At 45.0% G+C, this 25,009-nt stretch overlaps 1 protein-coding gene across 2 annotated transcripts in view; it reads left to right on the top strand.

Moving 5' to 3' along the window:
* Nucleotides 1–5,525: 5,525 nt before the first annotated feature.
* LOC120940291 overlaps nucleotides 5,526–25,009 on the top strand; it is a 54,246-nt gene continuing 34,762 nt past the window's right edge. For both annotated transcript variants that reach the window (XM_040353069.1, XM_040353061.1), the window contains exons 1-2: nucleotides 5,526–5,792; nucleotides 9,070–9,360. In XM_040353069.1, coding sequence (XP_040209003.1) covers nucleotides 5,771–5,792; nucleotides 9,070–9,360 — 313 coding nt within the window. In that variant the 5' untranslated portion in view covers nucleotides 5,526–5,770. The remainder of the gene's footprint in view (nucleotides 5,793–9,069; nucleotides 9,361–25,009) is intronic.

The raw sequence follows: 25,009 nt of genomic DNA, 5'->3' as shown, positions 1-25,009 counted from the left end.
GGGATGAGCCGAACACCCCCCCGTTTGGTTCGCACCAGAACCTTCGAACGGACTGAACGTTCGCGTGAACATTTAGAACCCCATTGACGTCTATGGGACTCGAACATTCGAATTCAAAAGTGCTAATTTTAAAGCCTAATATGCAAGTTATTGTTGTAAAATGTCTTTGAGAACCCAGGTCTTGCCCCAGGGAACATGTATCAATGGAAAAAAAGTTTTAAAAACTGTCGTTTTTTTTCCCAGGAGCAGTGATTTTAATGATGCTTAAATAAAAAAATAAAATAATGAAAAATTCATTTAAATATTGCACTTGCTGGGTGTCTATAGTATGCCTGTGAACACATCTTTGAGAACCCTGGTCTTGGCCCAGGGAACATGTATCCCTGGGGCAAGACCCGGGTTCTCAAAGACGTTTTCACAGGCATACTATAGACACCCAGCAGGTACAATATTTAAAGGAATTTTTCTTTTTTTTTTTCTTTTTTTAAGCATCATTAAAATCACTGCTCCTGAATCTTTAGGTTCAAACTACAGAGCACACGGCCAGTACACACCAAGTAGCTTTAGGTGCAAACTACAGAGCACAAGGCCAGTACACACCAAGTAGCTTTAGGTGCAAACTACAGAGGACACAGGCAATAAACCACGTAAGAATACTGCAGCTAGCACAATCACCTGCCTGCCAGTAAATTAGAAAGAACTGATCTAGCTAAACTATACAGTGTATAAATATATGTACAACACCTGGGATGTATATATATTCTCTACACACTGTAACATTAACTGACTAGCCTGCCTGCCTGCTCTATCTACCTGCAAAAAATGACACTCTCTCTGTCCTCTCTTAACCACCGCAACACACTACACAAGGCCGACCTGCAGGCGGCCTTTTATAGTGTGGGGCGTGTACTAAACCCCCTGAGCCATAATTGGCCAAAGCCACACTGGCTTTGGCCAATTATGGCTCTCCGTTTTTTGCAAGCTGTGATTGGCCAAGCATGCGGGTCATAGTGCATGCTTGGCCAATCATCAGCCAGCGATGCCGCAGTGAATTATGGGCTATGAAACGTAACTCGAATTTGGCGCGAACGACCTGTTTTGTTCGTATTTCGACGAATGATCGAACATACGATGTTCGAGTCGAACATGAGTTCGACTCGAATACGAAGCTCATCCCTGAAAGCAATGCATTAACCAGACAACTGCAACTTTAAAATATAAAAAAATTGAAAAAATCATCATAATTTTCATTTATAATGTATAAGTACTAGATATTACTACATCTTTGAGATCCATTGTTATAGATGCATTGTTAAGATTATGTGTTTTTATCTATTTTTCTAATAAACTTTGTAGAATGATATAAAAATGCCATCATCTGTAGTATGTATGCAACAAAAAAAAATGAAAAATCTGACTATAGTGGCCAGATAAGAAGTACACAATCATATAAAAACAATTGTGTTTATTACATAATAAGATTAGAATACCGGTACCTTACAATATACTGTATATGCATGATTATAATTTAAAAACAAAATTTGTTTTATTTGTTTGCTCATTAACTGAGTCAGCTGTACGTAATTGTAAAGCAATTAACGTTCAATGTAACATGACAATGCCAAGTTTACATATAAATCTTCATGAGTGAATGCGTTTCGCTAGAAGTAGCTTGATCAGAAAACATGAAAAAAAAAAACACAGCAATTGTCTAAAAAGAAAAAATGGTTGGTTGAACTAGATGGACTTGTGTCTTTTTTCAAGCTAACTATGTAAATATGTAACATTAAGAAATATATACAAATAACTAATGAAGTTGAAAGTTGAATTTAATTATACTAATTGTTGCATTTTTTATGCTAAAGTTTATGTACAAATGTTAGTATGATTGTACAACTGTTTACTTTTGATCATAAAATAAAAACCTATATTGTAAAAAAAAAAGTTATTACATATTACAAATACAACATCATATACAGGGCGCACCTCAGTACTAGAGAAACACCAGCATAAGGATGATCCCCTGGTGGGCACGGAAGCATACAGAGTGGCCGATGGAGTGAAAAACCAAAGCACCTACATGGAAAAACTACATGATCACTGATATTCATACAACATACAATAATACTGTATATAAATCTCTGGACTAGACATACAAGATGTATTAACTGAATATGCCAATCAGCAAGGGACAAACACATCAGAAGATGTGTTTATCCCTTGCTGAGTCACAGGAGTGCAGAACTGCACTCCTGTGACCCATAGGAGAAGTATGGCCAAAATAATACATCTGCTTTGTCTAGTTCAGAGGTCTATACTGTATTTTATTGTATGTTCTATGGATATCAGTGATCATGTAGTTTTTTCATGTAGGTGCTTTGGAGTCCACTCCATAGGCCCAGGGCTCAAGTCCTGCGGGAACGCGTGGGAACGGAGTTCCTGCACTTTTTTCACAGCAGGAACTCAGTTCCCTTTGCAGGACTAGAGCAGCCTCGAGCAGGCGACCCGCCCGAGCCAATCCTTCACTAAGTGGCGATGTCCAGCTCGAGTCACTCTCAGGGGTAGGCGAACCTTAGTAATCCTTTATGTTACTAGTCGCTTCCTGTATATGGATTCATCGCGTAGTGTGCGGGTATTCCGTCACTTCCTCGATGCTGCAATGTCTCCTGGGAGCTTTTGTCATTGTTCCCAGGAGACATTGCGGAGGTCTGCCGTGAGTTATCGCAGGATTTAGAAAGAACTTGCGGTTTAGTAATTATGCATATAAGCGTATGATTTTTTTTTTTTTGGTGGGGGAGTGGATCTTGGGTGGGAGTTCCCACACTTTTTTCCCCAGGACTTGACCACTGCATAGGCCTCTCTGTATGCTCCGTTGGCCACCCAGGGGGTCATCTTTATGCTGGTGTTGCTATAGGACTGAGGTGCACCCTGTATATAATGTTGTACGTGTAATATGTAATAACTATTTCAATAGTTATTTATATGTATTTCTTAGTGTTATTTTCCTGATGTAGCTACTTCTAGCGAAACGCGTTGATTCATGAAGATTTATATTTACATTTGGCATTGTTATGTTGTATTGAACATTAATTACTTTACAATAATGTATAATTGACTCAGTTAATAAGCAAACACATACATATTTGTTTTTAAATTATAATCATACATATACAGTATATTGTATGGTATTTAAATTTTGTTTTGTAATAAACACATTGTTTTTATATGGTTGTATAATCCTTATCTGACCAATATAGTCAGATTTTTCTTATTTTTTTTTTCTATAAAATTTGTAGAATAATACTGTTTCTCCATCTTTTGTGTTTCAGTGATAATATGCCTTTCTGGATGCCTCTGCAATTACCTAGACCAATCATGTATGTATTCTTCTGTTCTGTGATAGTCCAATGATAGAAGTAGTTCAACTATTAGAGCTAACTGGTGGGATGAATCCCCCCTCACCCTGGGGTGCAATACTCCGCTGCCCCAAAGCACCCCCCCCCCATTTTGAGGGCATGTGGATTGGTATGGTTTAGGAGGGGGGTGCTCGCTCATCCCCCCCTTTCCTGGCCTTCAGGCTGCGTGCTTGGACAAGGGTCTGGAATGGATTTTGGAGGGGATGAGTTTTTTCTTTAGTTTTGGCGTGGGGTTCCCCTAAAAATAGACCCCACACAGTTTTTTTTCGTTTTTTTAAAATAGCTGAGTGCTGACAATTGCATCCGCAAGTCAATTTAAATGTGATTTGGGTATTTTCTTTCCTTTAGAAATACATTTTTTGCTGCAGCATATTCTATACATGCTACAGATGTGCCACTTTACAGGCGAGGATCCCCCATGCACTATATTTAAAGGAATTTATAATTTTTATTGTTTCACTTTAACCATCATTAAAATTACTGCTCTTTTAAAAATGATTGTTTTAAAAAAATTCAAAAAATTGCATTGATACATGTCCCCCAGGGCAGTACCCGGACCCCCATATAATTTTTATGGCCAATTACTTGCACATAAGCCTTCAAAATGGGGACTTTTGATTTCTCATGTTCGGCTCCCATAGACTTCAATAAAGTTCATGGTTCGGGGTAGAACTTTTCTCTTGTTCCATGAGATTATAATGTGTATGGTAAGCTGTAAAGTGTGTGAATTCAGTTCCCCACCCTCTGCCCCTAGAAGCTTTGACAAGCTGTCTAAATTCTGGACTTTGAGCTAATGTAGAGAAGAGAGGGCCACAGATAAACAAGTACAACGTATGTATGAAGATTAGTTTAATCTCTGTGCACCACCTGAGGCTAGTCACTACACTGGATACATGTAAGGGCTTTAAAAGAGAAGTGTGGGTTGAAAAAAAATAAACATTTATACTCACTTAGGTGATCCAGCATTGGTCCGATGATGCATCTGTCCCGCTGCCTCTAAGACTGAGAACCAAGTGATCACATGACTACTGATCATTCGGTTCTCCGTCTTCAGTGAGCAGAGAGCGATGACAGTGAGTAGCTCCCTGCTCTGCCCCTCCAGTGCTCACTGGGGTGCCAGGCTTTGGAGGGAACTGGGAGTGGCATGCATCTGGGTGGATCCCACGATTATCGTTGTGATCCCTGTAGAGCCTGGATTGGCTCTTTGATGACAGCCAACAGTGGACTTTATCCTGTTGTCGGATGAATCTGGGTCACATGAGTGAAGAACTAAGTGCACTTCTATGACCATAGGAGAAGTATGGCCAAACGAGAATTGGCCATGCTTCTTATTTAAAGGGGTTGTAAAGGAAAACATTTTTTCCCTTAGTGCAGTCCTTCTTCACTTACCTCATCCTTTGATTTTGCTTTTAAATGTCCTTATTTCTTCTGAGAAATCCTCACTTCCTGTTCTTCTGTCTGTAACTACACACCGTAAGGCGAGGCTTTCTCCCAGGTGTGGGGTGTCGTGTTCGCCCCCTCCCTTGGACTACAGGAGAGTCAAGACGCTCTCTACGTTGCAGATAGAGAAAGGAGCTGTGTGTTAGTGGGCATCCTGACACTCCTGCTCGCCCCCTACCCCCTCAAGAGGCTTTCTCCACACCAGGGAGAAAGCCTTGCATTACTGTGTGTAGTTACAGACGGAAGAACAGGAAGTGAGGATTTCTCAGAAGAAATAAGGACATTTAAAAGCAAAATGGAAGGATGAGGTAAGTGAAGGAGGACTGCACTGAGGTAAAGGAAGCTATTTAGGGAATTTTTTTTTTACCTTTACAACCCCTTTAAACTTACTATCTAAGTTTTGATATTGGTCCAGCAGAAAAAGACAGGAAGGCAGAGGGAAAGCAAAATTTGACAAATCATTTAAATTCGTGTAGCAAGTTTTTAAAATAATGTCATTCTTCATTATGATGTCTTGCTAAGCTAAATATCTATTAAAGAAGGTAACAGAAAACTCTATCAGTACAAAAAAGTAAATATTTGAGATTATTTCACTATTTATCATCAAACATGACATATGCCCTGTCTTTTACGTCACACTAAACTTACGTTTTGTTAATTTCACAGATGTGGAAACAGCACCAGTGCTAACATTATTACCAAGTTACCCTTGGTACTTAATAGGAGAATCTGTCACGATAAACTGCTCGGTTCCAAACAAATCAAAGAAACAATACTTCGATTTTTTTAAGGACTATGAATTAATCAGCACACAAAACAGTTCCACTTTCGACATCCAAAGCCTTGAAAACTCTGATGGTGCTTTGTATAGTTGTGAAACATTGCAAAACATTTCCAGCTCTACAAGAAGCAACATGAGGCAAATCCATGTGTATGGTAAATTATAACTTTAACCTAGATTACTATTATTGTGTTAAGGGTATCCTTCTCTTAAATTCTGGTCAAACCCTAACTACTCAAAATAATATGCTCCCATCTCCTTGCCTCTTCCTAACATCTATTCTGACTAACCTGCGTAACAAAAGATCTGTATACTTACCGGTAACTAATTTTAGGATGCTCCATCCAGTCACATGATATCCCGTTTCAGCCAGCGGTAGCTGTAGGGGGATGCATGAAAAAAAAATGCTTAGTGCATTCCTACCAGGGCTCAAGTCCTGCGGGAACGCGTGGAAACGGAGTTCCTGCACTTTTTTCACAGCAGAAACTCAGTTCCCTTTGCAGGACTAGAGCAGCCGAGCCGCCCGAGCCAATCCTTCACTAAGCGGCGATGCCCAGCTCGAGTCACTGTCAGGAGCAGGCGAACCTTCGTAATCCTTTATGTTACTGGCCGCTTCCTGTATATGGATTCATCGGGTAGTGTGCGGGTATTCCGTCACTTCCTCGATGCCGCAATGTCTCCTGGGAGCTTTTGTCATTGTTCCCAAGAGACATTGCGGAGGTCTGCCGCGAGTTATCGCGGGATTTAGAAAGTACTTGAGGTTTAGTAATTATGCATATGAGCGTATCATTTTTTTTTTTTTTGTGGGGGAGTGGATCTTGGGTGGGAGTTCCCACACTTTTTTCCCCAGGACTTGACCCCTGATTCCTACCATGTGTTATAAATCAGAAAAGCCGAACCCACAGGATATTTAACCACTTCAGCCCCGGAAGAATTTACCCCCTTCCTGACTGTGCCATTTTTTGCGATTCGGCACTGCGTCGCTATAACTGACAATTGCGCGGTCGCATTATGTTGCACCCAAATAAAATTGACGTCCTTTTTTCCCCACAAATAGAGCTTTCTGTTTGTGGTATTTGATCACTTCTGTGGCTTTAATTTTTTGTGCTATAAACAAAAAAAGGCCGACAATTTTGAAAAAAATTATTTTTTATTTACTTTTTGCTATAATAAATATCCCCCAATTTTTTTTTTTTAAAAACATTTCTTCGACAGTTTAGGCCGATATATATATATTCTTTTACATATTTTGGTAAAAAAAATAGCAATAAGCGTATATTGATTGGTTTGCGCAAAAGTTATAACGTCTACAAAATAGGGAATAGATTTATGGCATTTTTATGACATTTTTTATATTATTTTTTTTTTTTACTAGTAATGACAGCAATCAGCAGTTTTTATCAGGACTACAGCATTGCAGTGGACAGATCTGACATTTTTGACACTTTTTTGGGACCATTGATTACTGTGCAAATGTCAGTGGCAGGGAAGGGGTTAACACTAGGAGACGATCAAGGGGTTAAATGTGTTCCCTAGGTGTGTTTCTAATTGTGAGGGGATGTGATTGATTTGAGGAGGAGCCAGATCATTGCATCTACTTAGTAGGAACAGACGATCTGTTTCTCCTCCCCTGTCAGAACAGGGATTTGTGTGTTTACACCAGTGTTTCTCAATTCCAGTCTTCAAGGCGCACCAACAGGTCATGTTTTCAGGCTTTCCATTATTTTGCACAGGTGATTTGATCGATTTCATTGTTAGTAATTACCACGGCCGTTTCATCTGAGGGAAATCCTGAAAACATGGCCTGTTGGTGCGCCTTGAGGACTGGAATTGAGAAACACTGGTTTACACACACAGGGGCAGATCCACATAGATCTGCGCCGGGCGCAGCGTATGTCAGATACGCTACGCCGCTGTAACTTACTTTGGCTTAGTTTGAATCCTCAACGAATTTGCGCCGTAAGTTACAGCGGCGTAGTGTATCTCTCGCGGCGTAAGGGCGCGGAATTCAAATTGGGCGGGTAGGGGGCGTGTTTCATTTAAATGAAGCGCGTCCCCGTGCCGAACGAACGGCGAATGCGCCGTCCCTAAAATTTCCCGGCGTGCATTGCTCTAAATTATGTCGTAAGGACGTCATTGGTTTTGACGTGGACGTAAATTACGTCCAGCCCCATTCACGGACGTCTTAAACAAACTACGTAAAATTTAGAAAATTATACGTGGGAAGGACGGCCATACTTAACATTGAGTACGCCACCATATAGCAGCTTTAACTATACGCCGGAAAAAGCCGAACGGAAACGACGTAACAAAATGCGACGGCCGCTCGTACGTTCGTGGATCGTCGGAAATAGCTAATTTGCATACTCGATGCAAAATACGACGGAAACGCCAACTAGCGGCCGCCGGAAAATTGCATCTAAGATCCGACAGCATACTAGGGCGTACGCCTGTCGGATCTAACACAGATGCCGTTGTATCTTGTTTTGTAGATACAAAACAAAGATACGACGCGCAAAATTTGAAATTACGCGGCGTATCAAGAGATACGCCGGCGTAATTTCTTTGAGGATCTGCCCCACAAATTTCCGTGCTGGCTCTTGTGCCACGTGCATCGGGTCCCCCGGCATGCGGGGGATGCGCCAGCTATGGCTCTTAAAGGAGCCGCCATACATATATAGCGATTTGCGCAGGAGAGCCATTCTGACGCTGTATATGTAAAGGAGGTGGTCGGGAAGTGGTATATACAAAATTACATACATAGAACTGTACAAAAAATATGTCTTATATACTATATTACCAAAAGTATTGGGAAGGCTGGCTCACAGTCTCTGCGGCTGCAGAGACCGGGAAATGTCTCACTGCCTGTGATTACCACAGCGCAGTGCCGACTTCCTGGCAGGCTCTGCACGTGGGGTTTGCGAACACGTCTGAGCTCATCCTTAGTGACCAGTACATTAACCACTTTACCTCCCCCTTCCTCTTCATATGACCTCTACATTGATGTTTCTAGTACACCATTACCAAGCTCCATGGGGAGTCTACTTTCCCCAAAAGGGTCTTTTGGGGGTGTTTGTACTATTCTGGCATTTTTCTTTTAACAGGAAATAAGGGGAAGTGTATTTTTGTTGGCTTTTTTTTTTCTTTTTTACAGTAAAAAAATGTAAAATCAAAATACCAATAAAAGAAAGCTCCATCTTAAAAAAAAAAAATAATAATAATATAAAACTAATTTGGATACAGTGTTGCATGACAGAATAATTGTCAGTCAAAGTATCCCAGTGCTGAAAACTGAGAAATGGCCTGGTAATAAAGGTAATACAGGCTGGTATTTAAGAGTTTAAACAACAGTCTACAGTTTTGAATCTATATGATCTGTATTTTTAGCATGTTGCATGTGGACTCATTCTCTTTTACTTTTGTTTGCTACAGCCCTACCACCAGCACCCGTAGTTTCCCTTGAGCCATCACAAGATATGTATATGGCTGGGCAGCCTGTTGCTATGACCTGTTTTACCTTCAGAGATCATGAACAAAAGATACTCAGATTTTACAAGAATGGGCAGAAAATCTTTTCATTGGAGTACTTCACCGGAAATGCAACCTTACACATAGATACCTCTCTGCCAGGTTCAGGTGGGAACTATAGCTGTGATTATCAGACAAAGAGGCTTGGAACCTGGATTAGTTCTATCACACGTACTGTGTTTGTCAACATACCAGGTACGTTTCTGTAATATTAGATAAATATATATTTTTACATATTATACACATTAAAGTGGTTGTACACCTCAGTCATGGAATTTGAGCAAAGCACATATATATCCAGTGTTTACCATATTTATCAGCGTATACCGCACACTTTTTTGCCCTGAAAATCAGGGCAAAATCGTGGGTGCGCGATATAGGCCAATACCCGCTTTCCCGCGCCGAGTTTGAATACTGCGCCGAAATATACCGAGCGCAGTACACTCGTGTATTGTCGGGCAGTCTCGGCTCCTCCCGCGCTGACGTCCTGGACGTACAGGACGTCAGCGCGGGTAGCCGAGCATTGCCGACAATACACGAGTGTACTGCGCTCTGTATATGTCGGCGCAGTATTCAAACTCGGCGCGGGAAACGAGCGGGGAGGACGCGAGGACGCCGCAGAAGGACGCCGGACCCGACAAAGAGGACACCCGAAGCCGCAGACGGACGCCGGACCCGACGAAGAGGACACCCGAAGTCGCAGAAGGACGCCGGACACGACAAAGAGGACACCCCAAGCCGCAGACGGACGCCGGACCCGCCAATGGACGCCGCGCAAGACACCAAAACTGTAAGTATAAAAAAAAAAAATTCCACAGGATTCGGGGCAAATTTAGGGGTGCGTGGTATACGCGGGAGCGTGTTATACCGCGATAAATACGGTACTTATCTCTCTCTCCAAAGCACTAAACCTGGGTACACACAGGCCAAAAGTCGGGAGACATTTGCCGGTTCAAAAAAAAGTCAGACATTCGTCCCGTGTGTATGTCGGTCTGCATGACCGGCTTTTGTCAGACAAGCATGATAGAAAACCAGCAGCCGACCGACTCCCGATCAGCGCTCTCAGCTGAGAGCACTGATTGGAGTGTTCTGGTGGGGAGGCCGTCCCCCTGTCAGAACACAACAGCTCAGCGGGGGAGATCGCTGTACTAACATTGCATAGTTAGTATAGCGGCTTCAGGCCAGAGCTGACATTTTTCTTTTTTCGTTCAACCCGCTGTGCTGAACAGAAAAAAATAAATAGTGTGTAACAGGCTTTAGTGTCGTTTCTCTCTGGTGCCTCCTTCCTCTGTTATCAATATGAGTTACTTTTGAGAAGTTTTCTCGACACATGAGATAAAATTTGTGTTGGGAGGGAGGGGGAGAGCTCAGCACAGAGCTTGTCTATTCACAACACAGTTCATCTGTGTGGAGGGGGGTGTGGTCCTTTCCTCCAATCAGCTTTTATGCACTGTAACTGCAGCCTCTCGGCCCCCCCCCCCCCTCTGTGCTGCTGAGAGATGAAAGAATTTTAACATTATCTGCACATTTGAAAGGGTGTAGAGAGGAGAAAACATGCAGATATACATGTAAAACCTATGTAGGAGGATTTGTTTCATCTCTGTGTATCATCTGAGGCTGATCACTTTTTGTTTTCACTTTTTGTGAGGATTTATATGTACTTTAAAGAGGGGGTTCACCCTATACATTTTTTTTTTCTAGCATTAAATTAAGCATAGTAGCGCGAGCTATGATTGACGGCCGGCTCTGGCGCGTCACGCTTCTCCGGAAATAGCCGAAATAGGACTTGGCTCTTCACGGCGCCTGCGCATAGTCTGTGCGCAGGCGCCGTATAGCGCCGTGAAGAGCCGAGACCTACTCCGGCTATCTTCGGGGAGTGTGACGTGCCATAGCCAGCCGTCATTCATCTTCCCTCTGGATAGGAACGCCCATTCCCCGCGGGGAGTCGGAATCTTCACTATAGGATTACACAGTGAGTACGGGGCAAAAAAATTAAATAAAGGCATACTGTAGCTCGCGCTACTATGCTTAATTTAATGCTAGAATGTTGTTATTGGGGGTGAACCACCGCTTTAAGTTACATATCGCATACAGGAATTTTCTTCTTTCAACTTCTTGCCAAATTCCCTTTAGCAGTTTCACTGCTACAGGGCGGCAGCTGTGTGCAGCATCACATCTGGATAGCGGGCACGAATTCTTGCTGCCAGCGACTTGCTCCTGCTGTGATTACACACAATGGTAGCCGATCAGCGTGTAGTGCAGACTTGATGTCCGCCAGCACCCGCTGATCATCCTACAGAGAGATAGAATGGCAGTCTGCCTATGCAAACAAGGCAGATTGCCATTCTGACAGGAAGGAAGGTATGGATCCTGTGTCTCTGCAAAGCAGGGATAAGGATCCATGTCTTCCCCTAGTAAAAGCACCTCTTACACTGTAGTAAAACACAGGCTAGGCACACAGTTAACCCTTTGATCGCCCCTGATGTTAACCCCTCCCCAGCCAGCGTCATTAGTACAGTGACAGTGCATATTTTTTATCACTGATCATTGTTTTAGTGTCACTGGTCCCCAAAAAGTGTCAGTTAGTGTCCCAATATTTAATTTGTTTTATTTGTGGGGAAAAAAAGGTCATATTTAGATTTTATTAGGGTACGATGTTGCACAACCCTGCAATTGTTAGTTAAAATAATGCAGTGTCATATCGCAGAAAATGGTCTGGTCAGGAAAGGGGGGGGGGGTACATTTTCTGGAGGTCAAATGGTTAAAAGTTTTCTCTGTGCTTGGTCTTCTCTGTGTATTATTCCGTAGGTTTCAGTATTGAGTTGGCCCACCCTTTGCAGCTATAACAACTTCAACTCTTCTGGGAAGGCTGTCCACAAGGTTTAGTGTGTCTATGGGAATGTTTGACCATTCTTCCAGAAGAGCATTTGTGAGGTCAGGCACTGTACCATGTGGCCAGCCTTCTCAGAAGAGTTGAAGCTGTTATAGCTGCAAAGGGTGTGCCAGCTCAATATTGAACCCTACGGACTAAGACTGGGACACCATTAAAGTTTATGTGCGTATAAAGGCAGGTGTTCCAATACTTTTGACAATATAGTGTATGTATGCAGCTAGTGTATACTTTTGCTGTCAATGTTATTTTATGTTATGAGCAATGGCGTAGCACTTGAACTCAACCAGGGCACACTGTGTGTTTCTGTGTGTGTGTATAGGATGGAGATGACTGTTTGTATAGGATGGAGATGACTGTGTGTGTGTAGGATGGAGATGACTCTGTGTTTGTGTGTGTGTGTGTGGGTAGAATAAAGATGACTGTGTGTGTAGGATGGCAATGACTGTATGTGTAGGATAGAGATGACTGTGTGTGTGTGGGATAGAGATGGCTGTGTGTAGGATGGAGATCACTGTGTATGTGTGTGTGTGTCGGATGGAGATGACTGTTTGTGTAGGATAGAGATGACTGTGTGTAGGATGGAGGTGACTGTGTGTGTGTGTGTAGGATAGAGACGACTGTATGTGTGTGTGTAGGATGGAGATGACTGTGTGTGTGTGGGTAGGATAGAGACGACTGTATGTGTGTGTGTAGGATGGAGATGACTGTGTGTGTGTGTCGGATGGAGATGACTGTGTGTGTAGGATAGAGATGACTGTGTGTGTGTAGGATGGAGATGACTGTGTGTGTGTAGGATGGAGATGACTGTGTGTGTGTAAGATGGAGGTGACTGTGTGTGTGTAGGATAGAGATGGGTGTGTGTGTGTGTAGGATGAAGATGACTGTGTGTAGGATGGAGATGACTGTGTGTGTAGGATAGAGATGACTGTGTGTAGGATGGAGGTGACTGTGTGTGTGTAGGATAGAGATGGGTGTGTGTGTGTAGGATAGAGATGACTGTGTGTAGGATGGAGGTGACTGTGTGTGTGTAGGATGGAGGTGACTGTGTGTGTGTAGGATAGAGATGGGTGTGTGTAGGATGGAGATGACTGTGTGTAGGATGGAGGTGACTGTGTGTGTGTAGGATGGAGGTGACTGTGTGTGTGTAGGATAGAGATGGGTGTGTGTAGGATGGAGGTGACTGTGTGTGTGTAGGATGGAGGTGTTTGTGTGTGTGTAGGATGGAGGTGACTGTGTGTGTGTAGGATAGAGATGGGTGTGTGTGTAGGATGGAGATGACTGTGTGTAGGATGGAGATGACTGTGTGTGTGTGTAGGATGGAGATGACTGTGTGTGTGTAGGATGGAGATGACTGTGTGTGTGTGTGTGTGTGTAGGATGGAGATGACTGTGTGTGTGTGTGTGTGTGTAGGATGAAGATGACTGTGTGTGTGTGTGTAGGATGAAGATGACTGTGTGTGTGTGTGTGTGTAGGATGGAGATGACTGTGTGTGTGTAGGATGGAGATGACTGTGTGTGTGTGTGTGTGTGTGTGTGTGTGTAGGATGGAGATGACTGTGTGTGTGTGTAGGATGGAGATGACTGTGTGTGTGTGTGTGTGTGTGTGTGTGTGTAGGATGGAGATGACTGTGTGTGTGTGTGTGTGTGTGTGTGTAGGATGGAGATGACTGTGTGTGTGTAGGATGGAGATGACTGTGTGTGTGTGTAGGATGGAGATGACTGTGTGTGTGTGTGTGTGTGTGTGTGTAGGATGGAGATGACTGTGTGTGTGTGTGTGTGTGTAGGATGGAGATGACTGTGTGTGTGTAGGATGGAGATGACTGTGTGTGTGTGTAGGATGGAGATGACTGTGTGTGTGCGTGTGTAGGATGGAGATGACTGTGTGTAAGTGTGTGTAGCATGGAGATGACTGACAACCATCCCCACCAAATAGAGACCCCAAATGGCTGTTGTTCGCTCCTTCCCCTCACAAAAAAACAGAGAGAGAGCCCAGCCACCCTGATCTTCCCTGTGAGATGGAGATGCAGAGAAAGCCCAAATTGCAGTAGTGAGCATGCTGACTTCAGTAAAATGGAGGAAGTAGGGGGAGGATTTGAGCCAATCTGTATCATTAACCTTTGTGTTACCCCAGTGCCGCGGTGGTGTTTTGCAATACTGAGTGGACTAGGCTGCTGACTGTTTGTGACAGAGCTTAATTTTCATGACTCTGCCCAGGACAAAGTCTGACCTTGACATCAGTTGGTTTTCCGTGAGTGTCCTGGGCAATTATGGTTCTATATGTAAATCAAAGGGATTTTGAGGCTTTCAAAAGTAAAAAAAACAAGAAGCAGACATGTAAGTGCCGTCAGCTGTCAGAAGTGTTAAGCCTAGTACACAAGATCAGAAAATTGGACAAAAAATATAGCTTCCCAAGCAATCGTACGATAGTCTGATCATTAGTACACAGCTTTCGAGAGCCGATCTTGACAGTTCATGCAAAATTATCCAAAGAGACAAATACCAAAACGTGTTCCTGTATGATGCCAGATCGTACGATTTTAGTTTAATCAGTACAGTATTCAAAAAGACCGCGCATGCATGAAAACGAAAAAATACATTACAATACGACAAAATAAATCACTTTGGAAGTTGTTCTCTGTCAGACGAGAATTTTCGTTACTTTAGTAACCCCTTCATTTTCGATATGAAACTAGCATACAAAAAAAAAATTAACGATCACTTGTCCAATATTTTCATTGTGTGTACCAGGCTTTAGTAAGGTAGTTTCCATGTAGATTAGTATAAAATAGAAAGAATGCACAAGGGGAAAAATGCATGCCCTGAAATGCTATTACAGTGCCTTGAAAAAGTATTCATACCCCCTGAAATGTTCCACATTTTGTCATGTTACAACCAAAAAACGGAAAATTGTATACTTACCTTTCCGTAATTTTCCTTTCCTGACGCATCTTCATGGCAGCACACACTGGGTTGTGGCTCCGCCCCCACAACCTGACAGGATTGGTTAGCTATAAATTTGAAGGGGAGACACCCGGCATTATTCTCCGTAAATATCATCATTGAACAGTAGGGTGGGCAGCTGTGTGCTGCCATGAAGATGCGTCAGGAAAGGAAAATTACGGAAAGGTAAGTATACAATTTTCCGTTTTCCTGACGCATTCATGGCAGCACACACTGGGAAATAACTCGCCAGTCGGGAGGGTTCAATGCAAAAGATTTTTATTCCCTAGAGAGCAGAGGAATTGGCCCTGATGACAGATCTGCCAAATTTGGCTGTAGCCAAGAGGGCGGCGTCCACCCTGTAGTGGGAGATGAAGGTATGCCTGGAAGACCAGGTTGCTGCTCTGCATATAGTTTCCGAAGAAACGCCGCAATATGCTGCCCAAGAGGTTGCCACTGCCCTGGTCGAGTGAGCCCTGATGCCTTCCGGAATCTCCAGTTGCTGAATGGAGTATGCTTTCCCGATAGCCTTGACAAGCCAAGAGGCGATGGTGCGGGAAGTGGCCGCCTGGCCTCGCCTGGCCCCGTGAGGTATAATCAAGAGGGCGTCTGTTGACCGGAGATGAGTAGTAGCCGACAGATACTTAGAAATTGTAGACTTGATGTCCAAGGCATGAGGTTCGCCATTCTCGTTAGAGAGGCATGGAAGGACGATGTCCTGGCCGTAGTGGAAGGCCGAGGTGACTTTGGGAAGGAAATGATCTGAAGGTCTCAGTATCACCCTGTCGGGCCGAAAAACCAGGTATGGCTCCTTAGACATGAGAGCTTGCAGCTCCGACACCCTCCTTGCCGAGGCGATGGCAATGAGGAAGGATAACCTCAAGGTTAGATCCCATAGAGAAATCGAGTCAAGTGGGAAGAAGGGTGGGTTGGAAAACGCTTCAAGGACCACCGAAAGATCCCAGGCCGGGAAGGACGGTTTTCTGGGCGGTCTGATCTTTATGCATGCCTTGATGAATTGGATGATCAGAGGATGCAAGGCCCATCTGGTGCCAGTTTTGGCGGACAGAGCGGAGATCTGTACCTTTATGGTGCTTGAATTTAGGCCTTTGTCAACTCCTGTTTGCAGGAACTCAAGGATCTGGCAAGGATCGGGAGAGATGGGATTCCAGCCTTTAAGTTGCGCCAATTGGGCGAATCTTTCCCACACCCTGGTGTAAATGGTGTTTGTGGAGGCTTTCCTGGCTTGCATTAAAGTTGATATAACCGCCTGGGAACATCCCTGTTCTCTTAGCCTAGCCCTTTCAACCTCCAGGCTGTCAGGTGGAGCCTGTCTGGGGCTGGATGGAGAACCCGACCTTGAAGTAGGAGATCTGCTGCGACCGGTAGGCGGATTGGAGGTCGGGTATTGAGCTGTAGGAGCGTGGTGAACCACGGCCTCCTCGGCCAGAATGGCACTACTGTGATCACTGTGGCCGACGACCTTCGGAGACGAGATAGAAACCTCGCTATAAGAGGAGTCGGGGGAAAGATGTAACCCAGCTTGAAGTTCCATGGGTGAAGAAGGCAATCTGTCCCCTCTGCTGTCGGGAAGGGTACTCTGGAAAGGAACCTTGAGCATTTGGCATTTGCTGGTGTTGCTGCCAGATCTATCTCCGGAACCCCCCATGCCTCCGTCAGAACGGAGAACTCCCGGGGGTTCAGAGACCATTCGTTGTTGGACAGGAGCTCCCTGCTCAGGAAGTCGGCTAGCGTGTTCTGTGCCGCTGGAACATAGACCGCTTTCAGGTCCAGAAGATATACCTGGGACCATTCCATTATGGGGTGAACTTCTTCTAGAAGAGTGTGGCTCCGGGTACCGCCCTGCCTCTGGATGTATGCCACTGCTACCCTGTTGTCCATCCGAATTAGGACGCTCTTCCCTCGTAGTAGAGGTGCGAAGGCTAAGAGGGCCTGGAATGCCGCTCGGAGCTCCAGTATATTCGAGACTATCCCCCGAGCCGGGAAGTGCCAGTGACCCTGGGCTGTCTGATCCAGGTAATGAGCCCCCCAACCTCTCTCGCTGGCATCTGATGTCACTATTTCTGGTTTTGGAGGGGCTATGGGCCTGAATCTTCTGAGGTTGGGAGGGCGAGTCCACCACAAAAGAGAGAGTCCTACATGGCTGGGGATGCTGATGAGTTGGTGCATCGAGGTTCCATCCCACTGTCTGAGAAAGGTGTTTTGCAAGGTTCTCATGTGCCATTGGGACCATTGTACCATGGGTATGGTTGATGACATCGAGCCCAGCATACTGAGGCAGGTTCTGGACGACGTGAAATTTGAGGACAATAGATTCCGAACCTTCCGTACTAACGGCTGCACCTTCTCTAAGGGTAGTTGTACTCTGTTCCGCTTGGTATCCAATTCTGCCCCCAGGAATACCATGGATTGTGATGGCTGAAGGCTGCTCTTCTGCCAATTGATTAGCCAGCCGAACTTCTGGAGGGACGAGATTAGGATCTCCCGCTGGAGGAGTAGAGTCTCCCGATTTGCTGCTAAGAGCAGGATATCGTCCAGGTAATGATGTACCCGCAGCCCCTTTTCCCTGAGGAATGCTATGAGGGGGAGAAGGACCTTTGTGAATGTCCGGGGAGCTGAAGAGATCCCGAATGGTAGACACCGGAACTGGTAGTGATGTTGGCCGATGGAAAAGCGCAGAAACTTCTGGAATGCGGGGTGGATTGGCACATGAAGGTAGGCGTCTGATAAGTCTATCGACAGCATCCAATCTCCAAGATTCACTGCCATGAGAATTGACTGGAGACTCTCCATCTTGAACGCTTCTATTTGAATCCTTCTGTTGAGCCTTTTGAGGTCCAGCACGGGCCGTAGATCCCCTGATTTCTTCCGCACCAAAAAGAGAGGGGAATAAAATCCCCTGCCTCTTTGGTGCAAAGGGACCTCCACGATAGCCTTCTTCTGGAGTAGTTCTGAGATGTATTGATTGAGTAGCTTCCTTCTGTCTAGGGAAGACGGTATCTTGGTGGGTTGGAAAGTAGCGCGAGGCAATGCCCCCATAAAGTTCCATTTGTGGCCATGTCTTATTGTGGAAAGAGTCCATGGGTCCTCTATGTGTTCTGACCATATTTGTGCGAAACTGCTGAGCCTGGCGCCCACCTGGGCTGGGTGGGCAGGCAATACTTCAAAAGGACTTCTGCTGATCCCCTGCAGTATTGGTCCTGGGCTTCTGACCCCTCGCAAATGGAGGGCGAGTAGGTCTCCAATCCCTTGCAAAGGAACCTCCACGACCGGGACGATAGGACCTGGCCTCCCTGTATCTCTCGGGCAGATTACGCCTGAAGGTAGGACCTTTCTGAGGCTTGGGCCTCCTGTCGGAGGGAATAAGTCCCGACTTTCCTCCAGTGACTTTGGAGATTGCCGAGTCCAATTTCGTACCGAACAGGCTTGTGCCATCATACGGAATCTTGCACCAGTTGGATTTTGAAGATGTGTCAGCGACCCAAGGTTTCAGCCATAAGGCTCTGCGGGCCATCACTGAGGCTAACATGGACCTGGCCGAAGAACGAATGACGTCCACCGAGGCCCCTGCCACAAAGTCGCCGGCTAGCCTGATCTCCTGCAAGGAAGATATTATGTCCCCCCGGTCGGCACCTTCTAGGAGAGCCTTCTCAGCGCTGGCTGCCCATACGGAAATGGCCTTGGCGACAGCCGCTGTGGCAATTGCTGGTCTACATGCTCCCCCCGCCGTGGAGTATGCTTTTTTCAACTCCAGGTCGATCTTGCGGTCGAGAACGTCCTTGAATGAGACCGCGTCTTCTATTGGCAGAGTGACGTGCCTGGCGAGCCGCATAAGTGATGAATCCACAACCGGAGCATTGATGAGGGAAGCGATCTTAGATTCCTTCAGAGGATACAATTTAGTAAGTTTGTTAGACAGACCGGGCCGCTTGTCCGGTTTTTCCCACTCTTCCTTAATGAGGTCCTCCAATTCCTCAATGAAAGGGAACAGTTCTGGATCCCTCCTTAATTCGGGGAAGTATTTCCCAACCTTTGGTGGTTCCGACGCGGGTTCTTCCCAACCTATTGTCTCCTTAACCGAGCGAGCAAAGGGTTCGACCAGGCTAAAGTCAAATCCGGACACGAGCTCCCGATCCTCCTGATCGGAATGAGCCTCTATTAGCTGGGCATATGGGCCCGAAGCGGATGAAGTGCCTGGGATGGGTTCATCACGGGCCAGAGGATGTGCCGTCCAGATAGATTCCTGTGCTGGCTCCTCTATGTGGTATCGGGAAGAGAGATCCGTAGCCACCCTGGCGTCCGTCTCCTTTTCTTTAGTTGCTTCGTTGAAGCAAGTGTGACATGCTAGCTTTCCTGGCAAAGCAGTAGCACCGCAGACCCAGCAGGCATTTGCTGCAGGACGGGTATGGTAGCGCTGGCGGTGGTATGAGGGAGACCGTTCGTGATGAGACCGGCTGTGACGGGAGCGGCTGCGGCGTGATCGGCTATGCCTTGATCGATGGTGTCGGGAGGGAGATCTTGACCGACTTTTACGGGACCTCCTGCTTGATGCATGCCTGGACCTCTCCCTGCGCCGTGGGCTTGCGTCTCTTGGCCTAATGGGACTGCAAGAGAAGGCAGTGTTAGCGGCCGGCTCTCTTTTTTGTCTCTTCTCTACTTACCTAATAATAAGGCGGTCTCCATACCTTGTTTGCTGGTAGTGGTCTGCGAGGGTAGTGGGCTCCATAAGGAATACAGGAAGCAGCGGAAGTGGAAGCTGAAAGGGAAGCCAACAGTGGTTAAAGAATAAATAAAAAAAATAAATAGCTATGAGCCATTTGACTGGGAAGGTTAGAAGGGGAAGATGATCTGCATACCCAGGGAGAAATCCCTGTAGATTTCGGGCAAAGCAGCAGCCTTAGGGAGCAAAAAGAAATTTTGTCCTTTTTAAATTTGGCGCCGCCGTCGCGGCGCTGATGACGCGTACGCGCATGCGCAGTAGCGTCTCGCGCGTCCCGGCGCCATCTTGGATGAGGGCGAGGGAGCTCTCTGGCGTCATTACACTGCTGCGTGCCTGCGCAGGACGTCCGGGGGACGCAGCGGCTGAGGAACTACATGGCTCAGAGAGCCTGCTTTGTAGGAATACAGGAAGCAGTGAAAAGGTACTAAAATGAAAAGGTTACTTAAGTGCACAGTAATAGAACTTCAGTGGGCACAGTAGAGGTGTAGAGAATCGTTTTTGTTTTGGTAATAGTAAAGATAAAAAACGAAGGAGGATCTCAAGAGGGAAGGAGAGAGGGAGAACCCACTGCCTATATAAGCTTATTTAAAGCTTGTCTATATGCCAGGAATTTAGCCGGGATTAACCCCTGAGACCACCAGAGCGGGGTTCCCCCTATAAAGCTCTATTAGAGACTGTACAAGGGGGACTTCCAAACAGGAGAGGCTGAACCTGCTGGGGCGATAGGGGTAGGAGACAAGCTGTACGTCCACGTCCTGTCAGGTGAGGATAAAAAAGAGAATAATGCCGGGTGTCTCCCCTTCAAATTTATAGCTAACCAATCCTGTCAGGTTGTGGGGGCGGAGCCACAACCCAGTGTGTGCTGCCATGAATGCGTCAGGAAACATAAATTGATTTTATTGGGATTTTATGTTATGGACCAACACAAAGTGGCACATATTTGTGAAGTGGAAGAAAAATGATAAATGTTTTTTTTTTTTTTTTTTTTTTTTTTTTTTTTTTCTTTTTTTTTTTTTTTTAAAGTGTATTTTTGTGCGTGTACTCGAGAGAGGAGCCGGACTGCAGGAGTTGGGAGTAGGCAGGCCTCCCCCAGAGGCAATCTGCCACCTTTCTCCATGCCCCGGGTGGCAATGGTGGGTGTGTGAGGGGGTCCTCCCACACAGCCCGCCCTACCTGCTCCGCTTTGAAGCCCAACGGGGCAGAGGGACTCCCTATAAGGGAGTGAGAGGATTAGCCCGCTCAACCAGCCCCATTAGTCCTTCGCCTCTCTTTAGAGACCGTGTGGTCAATGTGCGTGTGTTAACCCAATTTAGAGTGCATGTGTAGGTGTGGTGGTTTTTTGTGGGAGGGGGGTGGGCGTACTAAGCACAGGCTTACCTTGCATAGCACACCCACCGGGAGCCGGGCTGAGACCACCAAACTCAATTCACATGAAGCCGAGACCGGGATCCGAACCTCTAGCTGCAGAGGTGAATGGCTTGTCAGCGCAGTGCCAATCGCGTTGAGCCACCGCAGCTCCCTATTGATGAATATGATAAATGTTTTTCAAAACTTTTTACAAAAAATTCTGTGAAAAGTGTGGCATGTATTTGTATTCATCCCCCCTGAGTCAATACTTTGTAGAATCACCTTTCTCTGCAATTACAGCTGCAAGTCTTTTTGGGGATGTCTCTACAAGCTTTTCACATCTAGAGAGTGACAATTTTTGTCCATTCTTCTTTGTAAAATAGCTCAGGCTCTGTCAGATTGGATGGAGAGCGTCTGTGAACAGCAATTTTCAAGTCTTGCCACAGATTCTCAATTGGATTTAGGTCTGAACTTTGACGGGGCCATTCTAACACATGAATATGCTTTGATCTAAAACAGGGGTCTCCAAACTGCGGCCCGAGGGCCAGATGTGGCCCTTTGTTAGCCTTTATCTGGGCCTTGGGCACTATTCCTCCCACTAATAGGAGGCACTATTCCTCCCACTGACACCAACAATGTGGCACTATATCTTCTACCGATACCAATGATGGAATACTATTCCTCCTACTAATAGGGGCACTACTTCTCCTTCTATTGACCACCAACCCTGAGGTTATATTTATTTTCACTGATGCTGAGCCCGTGTCATTTTCTGATCCTGCTGGCCACAATCCGGTCCTCCTAAAGTGTGAAGGACAATAAACTGGCCCTTTGTTTGAAAAGTTTGGAGACCCCTGATCTAAACCATTCCATTGTAGCTCCGGCTATATGTTTAGGGTCGTTGAAAGAGGTGGTTTAGCGCCCCCCTAATATATATTTCTTGTTTTGGGTTATTACTCCATTAAATATATTGTTGCTCTGAAGTTAGAAGTAAGACAGATGTCTATATAGAGAAGACGGAAGTCTTAGTTTAGTTTTGTCCTAACCACAAAACTAACGCCTGGATCAAAGTGATGTGATAGCCTGTGTATTGTTAGAAAAGTTGTTATAAAAACTGTCTGAACATTGACTGGTGAGAAATGCTATAAATGTACATGGGGGAGGTGTTTGGCATGGCTTGGATTGGTAATTTCCCATGGCTGGGCTAAATCTTGAATGTGCACTATAAATATGCTGTACCAGGACCAATAAACTGAACAATGTGAAGATCTGATCATCTGTGTTGGGTCACTTTTATATATACATTGTTCCCTGTGCAGAATCTGGGTGTGGCGAACAGAGAAGTGCCGGCAATAATAATAAGGTAAGATTAACAATAATAAGGTGGTGATAGCTAGGACTAGAGTTTATAGGATTCATAAAAATCCTATCAGTTGTTGTCCTACTGGAAGGTGAACCTTTACCCCTGTTCTCAAGTCTTTTGCAGACTCTAAAGCCTCGTACACACGACGCAAAAACCAGCAAGAAACTTGCTGGGAGATATTTTTTTGCCGAGGAAACCGGTCGTGTGTACACTTTCGTCGAGGAAACTGTCGAGAAACTCGACGAGCCAAAAAGAGAGCAAGTTCTCTATTTCCTCGACGGGAATGGAGAAACTTGCCTTGTCGAGTTCCTCGACAGCCTAACAAGGAACTCGACGAGGAAAACGATATGTTTCGCCCATCGAGTTCCTCGGTCATGTGTACGAGGCTTAACAGATTTTCTTCTAAGATTGCCCTATATTTGGCTCCATCCATCTTCCCATCAACTCTGACCAGCTTCCTGTTCCTGCTGAAGAAAAGCATCCCCACAACATGATGCTGCCACCACCACATTTCACAGTGGGGACAATGTGTTCGGGGTGATGTGCAGTGTTACTTTTCTGCTACACATAGCCTTTAGCGTTTTGGTCAAAAAGTTCAAATTTTGGTCTCATTTGACCAGAGTACCTTCTTTCACATGTTTGCTGTGTATTCCACATGGCTTCTCGCAAACTGTAACCAGGGCTTTTTATGGCTTTCTTTCAACAAAGGCTTTCTTCTTGCCACTCTTCCATAAAGGCCAGATTTGTGGAGTGTACAACTAATAGTGGTCCTGTAAATAGATTCTCCCACATGAGCTGTGGATCTCTGCAGCTCCTCCAGAGTGGGTCTCTTGGCTGCTTCTCTGATTAAGGCCCCTTTCACACGGGGCAAATCAGTAATGATCCGCCCGTGAAGCTCCGTATGCTCAGCGGGGATCGCTCCGTTGATGACAGGGACTGCCCTGTCTTTTCTCTGCTCTCCCCTATGGGGGGATCGGATGAACACGGACCGTCTGTCCGTTTTTATCCGTCCTGCAGACGGAAGGAAAAATAGGGGTTTCCTCCGTCTGCAGAATCGGAGGAATGCAGAGGCGGGCAAGATCGGGTGTCAGCGGATGTTCATCCGCTGACACCCGCAATCTCATAGGGACCAATGTATGTCCCTTTTTCATCCGCACACGGATGGATGAAAAAGCGGACATACGGTCCGCAGGTGTGAAAGGGGCCTAATGTTCTCCTTGTCCGGCCTGTCAGTTTAGGTGGATGGCCATGTCTTGGTAGGTTTGCAGTTGTGCCATACTCTTTCCATTTTCGGATGATAGATTGAACAATACTCCGTGAGATGCTCAAAGCTTGAGATATTTTTTTATAACCTAATCCTGCTTTAAACTTCTCCACAACTTTATCTCTGACCTGTCTGGTGTGTTCCTTTGCCTTAATGATGCTGTTTGTTCACTAAGGTTCTCTGACAAACCTCTAAGGGCTTCACAGAACAGCTGTATTTATAGTGAGATTAAATTACACACAGGTGGACTCTATTTACTAATTAGGTGACTTCTGAAGGCAATTGGTTCCACTAGATTTTAGTAAAGGGTATCAAAGTAAAGGGGGCTGAATAGAAATACATGCCTCACTTTTCAGATATTTATTTGTACAAAAAATAGAAATACATTTATAATTTTCCTTTCACTTCACAATTATGTAACACTTTGTGTTGGTCTATCACATAAAATCCCAATAAAATACAGTTAAGTTTTTGGTTGTAACATGACAAAATGTGGAAAATTTCTGTGTAGGTCCTGTGGTTCTGTGTGCTGCATTTGCGATGCGATGTGTACCCAAATAAATTGTATGTCCTTTTTTCACTCAAATAGAGCTTTCTTTTGGTGATATATGATCACCTCTTTGGTTTTTATTTTTTGCGCAATAAACAAAAAAAGACAGACAATTTTGAAAAAAAAAAAAATTTTTTTACTTTCTGCTGTAAAACATATACGATAAAAAAAATGTAAAAAAATCTAATTTATTTGATTCATTAATTTAGGCCAACATTTATTCTGCTATATGTTGTTGGCAAAAAATCCCAATAAGCATATATTCATTGGTTTGCGCAAAAGTTGTAGCGTCTACAAACTATGGGATATTTTTATGGAATTTTTATTTATTTATTTACAAGTACTGTAATGGTGGCAATCAGCGAATTCTAGCGGGACTGCGACCTTGCGGCAGACAAATTGGACACTAAGTGACAATTTTGATCATTTTGGGGGACCAGTGACACCAATACAGTGATCAGTGCTAAAAGATATGCACTCTCATGACTGTACTAATGACACTGGCAGGGAAGGGGTTTACATTAGGGGCGATCAAAGGGTTAAATGTGTCCCTAGGGGGTACTTGCTAATTGTTGCTAACTGTTGGGGAGGTGCTTTAACTGTGGGAAGATGGAGATCTGTGTTCCTGCTTAGCGGAAACACAGGATCTCTGTCTTCTCTACTAACAGAACAGCGATCTGCCTTGCTTACATAGGCAGATCGCTGTTTTGCCTCTGTCGAATGATCGGCGGGTCCCGATGGACATCG

Source organism: Rana temporaria, chromosome 1 (assembly GCF_905171775.1).
Source record: "Rana temporaria chromosome 1, aRanTem1.1, whole genome shotgun sequence".
NCBI lineage: Eukaryota > Metazoa > Chordata > Amphibia > Anura > Ranidae > Rana > Rana temporaria.
Note: the sequence above shows the minus strand (reverse complement) of the source record. Positions and strands in the feature narration are given on the sequence as shown.